General features: G+C 38.0%; 1 protein-coding gene and 1 long non-coding RNA gene across 4 annotated transcripts in view; one reads left to right on the top strand and one right to left on the bottom strand.

Moving 5' to 3' along the window:
• Positions 1 to 2,284: 2,284 nt before the first annotated feature.
• DIS3 (DIS3 homolog, exosome endoribonuclease and 3'-5' exoribonuclease) overlaps positions 2,285 to 5,948 on the bottom strand; it is a 28,392-nt gene continuing 24,728 nt past the window's right edge. For all 3 annotated transcript variants that reach the window (XM_032841069.1, XM_032841067.1, XM_032841068.1), the window contains 5 exons: positions 4,741 to 4,955; positions 4,255 to 4,423; positions 3,967 to 4,125; positions 3,134 to 3,256; positions 2,285 to 2,413 (listed from right to left, as the gene is read on the bottom strand). In XM_032841069.1, the coding sequence (XP_032696960.1) occupies positions 2,330 to 2,413; positions 3,134 to 3,256; positions 3,967 to 4,125; positions 4,255 to 4,423; positions 4,741 to 4,955 (750 nt within the window). In that variant the 3' untranslated portion in view covers positions 2,285 to 2,329. The remainder of the gene's footprint in view (positions 2,414 to 3,133; positions 3,257 to 3,966; positions 4,126 to 4,254; positions 4,424 to 4,740; positions 4,956 to 5,948) is intronic.
• On the top strand, positions 2,357 to 5,230 carry LOC116857168. Its single transcript, XR_004380705.1, has 3 exons — positions 2,357 to 2,441; positions 4,244 to 4,454; positions 5,099 to 5,230. It is a non-coding gene; the product is annotated as an uncharacterized LOC116857168 (long non-coding RNA).

The raw sequence follows: 5,948 nt of genomic DNA, 5'->3' as shown, positions 1-5,948 counted from the left end.
TTGATGTGTTTAACAATAAAAAAAATTTGAGAACAAGGACTTTGTTCCTATCCCACAGGGTTAGTGAACTGCCTAATAGTAAACCTTACCAACAGGACAGAATTTAGCAGTAGTTTTAGGAACATGTGGAATTGTGAGGGTACTGTTTTATTTTACATAAAAATATGTGACTATACAGATGAATTTACATTTATAACCTTTGTGAAAGAAATAAATCTTAGATATAAAACAAAGTTGAAGAGTAGGAAGGAGAGTAAGCATTTTTCCAGAATTTTTTATTCTTGATTCATTCATTTGTGTACAAATTCTGTTCTAGTTACTACTTCATTTTTTTTAAAGATTTTTATTTATTTATTTATTTGGCAGAGAGAGAGAGAGGGAGAGAGATCACAAGGAGGCAGAACAGCAGGCCAAGAGAGAGGGGGAAGCAGGCTCCCTGCTGAGCAGAGAGCCTGACACGGGGACCTCAGGGTCTCAGAACCCTGAGAGCATGACCCAAGCCAAAGGCAGTGGCTTAACCCACTGAACAACCCAGGTACCCCCCAACAGGGCTTTTTGAATGTAATATTCCATGTGCTGCTTAGCATAAAAACTGGCATTAGAAGCATTTTAAATTACTGAAGACAAGGCTTTGGATGAAAATAACGATTCTGGTCATCTTGACCTATCCAATAAGGACTAATGCCTGAATTAGGCCTTCCTCCTAAATGAGACCAAGAGAACAAACATGGAAAGACCAAAGGTTAGCCATTGCCTTGTTTAACCAAGCAGCCTCCCTTTCCTTCTGTTGCAAGTAAACTATGGGCTGTCAGCAAAGGATTTTTAAATGGAGAGGTGGAGATCAAATGGGTTTGTGACACATCAAAGTTAGGAAATGTGAATTTTTGTGGGAACATAGCCGCGCTTGCTTACATCCTGTCTGCGGCTGCTTTCATGCTGTTCGAGGAGAGTGGAGAACGACGGTTGTAACCGAGACTGCACGGCTCGCGGAGTCTAACGTGGCTGGTCCTTCACAGAAAAGGCGTGCTGACTCTCTCGCGTGTGAGCCCGCTACTTGGTACCAAGACCAAAGTCATCTTCGTTCAACTGACACAAGTTCTGCCTCAACATACGAGCTTTTCCTCGGTAGGAGGAAACTGGAACAGTCACTCAGCAATCACTGAGGGCCTAAATGACTGTACACTGCGTCATTATTCCCATTTAGTAGACCTGTTGATTCATTTGCTGGTCTTTCTCACTGGACTGCAGGCTCCTTCAAGGCAGAGACAGTTCACTTGACTCTGTGGAGCCTGGTATGTTTTAAGTGCTTTAGAAATTGAATAAGCAAAGTAAAGTGTTTTAAAATAACTATCTCAAAACATTCTTAAAAAACAAAATAATTACTAATCTTTGTGATGAACAAGGCACACCAAGTTGTAATATTTACTTAAGACTGTCCCCTTTAATATGTTCTTACACAATCCCCCCTTTTCCTATAGAACCCGATACATACACAGTTTAAAAGCCATGCATGACCTGTGTTTTATAAGTAACATGATGCAGATGTTTAAAGTGCCATCTCTATTTGCTCTTTGAGCCCTAATGCCTTATTTTGGGCGAGGTGTCAGCTAACAGTCAAGGATGATGATCACCATACTTATCTGGTATAAGAAAAAACTTATTCTAGGCAGCTCCAAATATCCTTCTTGCCTTCCTACAACATTCATCCCAAACACAGCTGTTCAGGACCACTAATAAAAATGCAGGAGGCTTTTAACAGTAAGGGAACACTTCATATAAATTAGGTACATTAAAGATGGCAAAGGACTGAATTCCTTGACAAATCTTGATGTCATTGTCTTGAAATCTAAAAACTACCATATCAAACATGGACATCTTTCAAGACTTAGAACAGATTGTTCCTGACTTCTGAAAATGTTCTATTTTCCTCCATAGGAAAATGATAATTTTTTTCCTATCAATATTAAATAATCAAATTACTTATATAAAATTAATCTGTTCTTTAGTGAGCAGATGAATGCTCCATTTAAATGGTCTTTACAGATCCCTGAGGTTGCTATCTTGTCACTATTTAAGTGATGGATATTCAATTGAATTTTTATGCATAACTAGTTCAGTTCAATCTAGAAATGAAGTAACAAGCATGATGGGCCAGACACAGTCAACAAACAGTTCAATAAAAATGCAAATTTTTAAAACCATTACAATGTATTTAAAAGTAACAAACTGTATCACACACTTCCGAGGTTTAAAAGTGTTCTCTCAAGGCTTTTTTTTGTTGTTGTTTTTTTAAGGAAACCAGTCTTTGAAGTTGTTTTGTTGATGGTAGCTATTTCTCACGTTTCTTCTTCTTTCTCTCTGGTTCATCAATGTCCATGTTTGGAGTATCAGCCAAAATGCTTATTCCTGGTATCTAAAGTAATGCAAACAGAAAAAATAAGGTGAGAAAAAGCATAAAATAAGGAATAAATCTCATTCTCATCATCTCCTTCCCCACTGACACTTCAAGTTTAAAAGGATGTCGGAGAGAGGGCGAAAGGAGGTTAGTAAAGGTCTTCCACACCAAGTATACATATTTCACACACAAACAGTGGTTCAAAAACGTGAAAGACGGACACCATCTCAACGGGGGGGAAGCATGTCATGTGGAGAGTGGCTTAAAGAGAACACATCCAGTCTATCCTGGCTGAGCCACTACGGCAGGCAGCATCAGAGGCCTCTGGTGTGCTGGGACCGAACAAGGTTAAGAAGTAGTATCTCAGAGTGATACATACTTTATCTTCATCTTTAAAAGTGCAGATTTTAAAACTCATACAAATGAAAAGGGACCAGGAAGGCGATCTCAGACAGCTCTCTGCCTTTGGCACTGAAGACATTTTCCACAGAATCCCAAATGTCTGGGATTCCACAGTGTATGGAAATCAGTGAGAAAACAGAATTTGCTATGTCTGGGATTCCACAGTGTATGTAAATCAGTGAGAAAACAGAATTTGCTACGTAAATATCTGGCTCCCACACTGCTTGTAAGATTTCTCTATTCTTGAACAGAAATAACTTAAAACTGTATTGTTCCCTTTGACACAGTATGTACCTTTTATACCATCACAACATAGACACTGAAGTTCAGTCTTACCTGCGGTTCTACCAGGGACATTCGGATTTTCTGATGCTGAAGATTGGATGAGTCTAGCATGATTTTCACTTTAACTTTATCAAATATATGGAACACTGTATCCTCTATTTTAAGGGAAGGTATCTAAACAAAACACATTTTATAAGTTTAAATTGGTATCTTATACTTAACATTTGTTCTAGTTCTTTACTGTTCCCATTAATTTAAGTCTACATTTAAAAATTATTTCCATATTTAATACACATCTAAGTGTGTATTAATATAACAATTGCAATATAACAATATAACAATTGCAATGTAACAATTACAACATAACAGCTTCACATACATATGACCTATTTATGGGTATACTTCCCCCTTTCAGTAAGATGGTCCGATATATGTGTTAATTAATCTCAGGATTCTCACCCCATTAATTAGCAAATTGTTGGTCTACCAGAGGAAAAGGTACTTGGGCAAAGTTTGCTGTTTTGTAGTTCTATTAAAGTTAGGGAAGTAGACAGTTTGTCAGAAAAGAGACACTGGAAATAGGTCTACAAAATTCTGAGCTAAAAGCAGCCATGTATTCCTTTACTTTAATGCATCTGTCCAACTGTGCAAAGCATAATTTAAGTTTTCCTTAGGGGGGAAACTACATGGTGTAAAACAAATCAAGGACAACATCTTTATGTGGGAAGATATACTGAAATGAGAAATTACGTATAGAATAAGCGTATTAAATATATCTGCACATCTGCAGGATACAAAAAATAATTTTATTCTTTCTAGATACCATTGAAGAAAAAGTATCCCCTCCAAAAAACCCCAAAATCAAAACATTAGAAGTACTATACCTCATCATCATAAATAAGCCTTGGCTTTGGTTTGTCCTTTTCTTCAAAAAAGACGGTACCTTCTAAACCATACTTTGGAATTAACACCACAATAGCATTCTTTCTTACAAATAGAATATAGGCTTCTTCACTTACTATTCCTTTGCTTTTGAAAAACAACTGTAAAATAACATACAGCCTTATTAAGGATTATCTTAAAATATTTTTGAAATTAACAAAAAGTATTCTAAAATTAAATTGAAAGTGAACAAAACATCTCCCCTAATATTACTGACAGAAGGCAAATACCTGGGTATGAAAAGCCACTGATGCACGCTGGGCATACTGAGCCATTTTGTGCCGGAAATTGAGATTCTTACATAAATCTGCAAGTTTGTGTTTGTCTGTCAACTCTGGATAAGTACAGTCAGCCCCAATAGCCACAGCCAACAATCGATGGACAATGATGTCTGCATATCTAGATACATGAAGGAGAAATAACAATCATGGTATGTTAACATTAAAATATCTTTTTACAGGGACGCCTGGGTGGCTCAGTTGGTTGGATGACTGCCTTCGGCTCAGGTCATGATCCCAGAGTCCCGGGATCGAGTCCCCCATCGGGCTCCCAGCTCCATGGGGAGTCCGCTTCTCCCTCTGACCTTCTCCTCGCTCATGCTCTCTCTCACTGCCTCTCTCTCAAATAAATAAATAAAATCTTAAAAAAAAAAATATCTTTTTACAATTCAAAATTAACTATTTTCTATCTCCTATAATTTTACAAGGAAAAAATACCTTCTGATGGGCGAAGTAAAATGTGTGTATATCGGCGATGCTAAGCCATAGTGATGAAAATCGTTATCCATTCCAGAGCAGAAGTACACAGCCTGCATCATACAGCGAGTGGCTAAAATCCTTAAGAGAGTGTTGAGATACGGAAAAGTCGGAGAATCCGCCCGGTCCAAAGAGTCAGCCAAAGACTTGGCTGTATCCGTTTTAATTTCCAAATTCTGAGAGTAAAGAAGAGGGGAAGTGCACCCTATTAAACATTTTAAAATCAGTACCATCGTGTCTTCAAAATACAAATCAAACAGAACATTTATGATGTTTTTGACCAGATAATAAGTATTTATATCTTTTGTCCTTAATCTAGGAGAACCAAAAAGAGCTTATAAAAAGTCATGATTGTTTTATGCAACATCAAAGCTTAAAATTTTCTGAATGCATTTAAAGGTACTGAAGTATCAACATTCTGAAGAAGTTTCAAAGGGGAAAGGGACAGTGGTAGCAACAGCATGATTCTCAGGGGGCGCCTGGGTGGCTCAATGGGTTAAGCCTCTGCCTTCAGCCCAGGTCATGATCTTAGTGTCCTGGGATCGAGCCCGGCATTGGGCTCTCTGCTCAGCGGGGAGCCTGCTTCCTCCTCTCTCTCTGCCTGCCTCTCTGCCTACTTGTGATCTCTGTCAAATAAATAAATAAAATCTTAAAAAAAAAAAAAAAAAAAGTACTATTCTCAAAGCCCAATTTGTGCTTGCCTATTCTTTGGTGGGGTAGGAAAAAAAAAATCAAAGCAGATCTGGATTCTTTCCAGTATGCCTGGATTTCTTCTGTAGGTATTCTTTCCCTTCCATTCAAGGTAGAAGTAAAGGCCAGAGGCAAATTAACACTGTACTGGTCACTACAGTTCAGTATGCTGACACGTCAAACTAACTGTGGTCTTCTGTTTTGGGAGAGGAGGCAAAAATACTTAGATTCTCCTTCCTTTATCCAGGTCTTAGAAAGAAATAAGATAATAGGAAAAAATTCCCCAATTTACAGTGTAAGCTTAGAGGAGAAGTTGATTCTGTTCTGATGGACAGGGTAGTAGGCCCGCCATAAAGATCTGAAAAATCAAAACCAACATCATTCTGTTAGAAAAATACCCTGAGATCCAACACTACTTCCTGCTGTCTTCTGGACAGGAGAGATGGGAACTGAACAAGTGATCCAAAGAAAACCAATGT

Source organism: Lontra canadensis, unplaced genomic scaffold, assembly GCF_010015895.1.
Source record: "Lontra canadensis isolate GAN:19392208 unplaced genomic scaffold, GSC_riverotter_1.0 scaffold119, whole genome shotgun sequence".
NCBI classification, from domain to species: domain Eukaryota; kingdom Metazoa; phylum Chordata; class Mammalia; order Carnivora; family Mustelidae; genus Lontra; species Lontra canadensis.
This window is presented reverse-complemented; position numbering and strand designations above follow the sequence as displayed.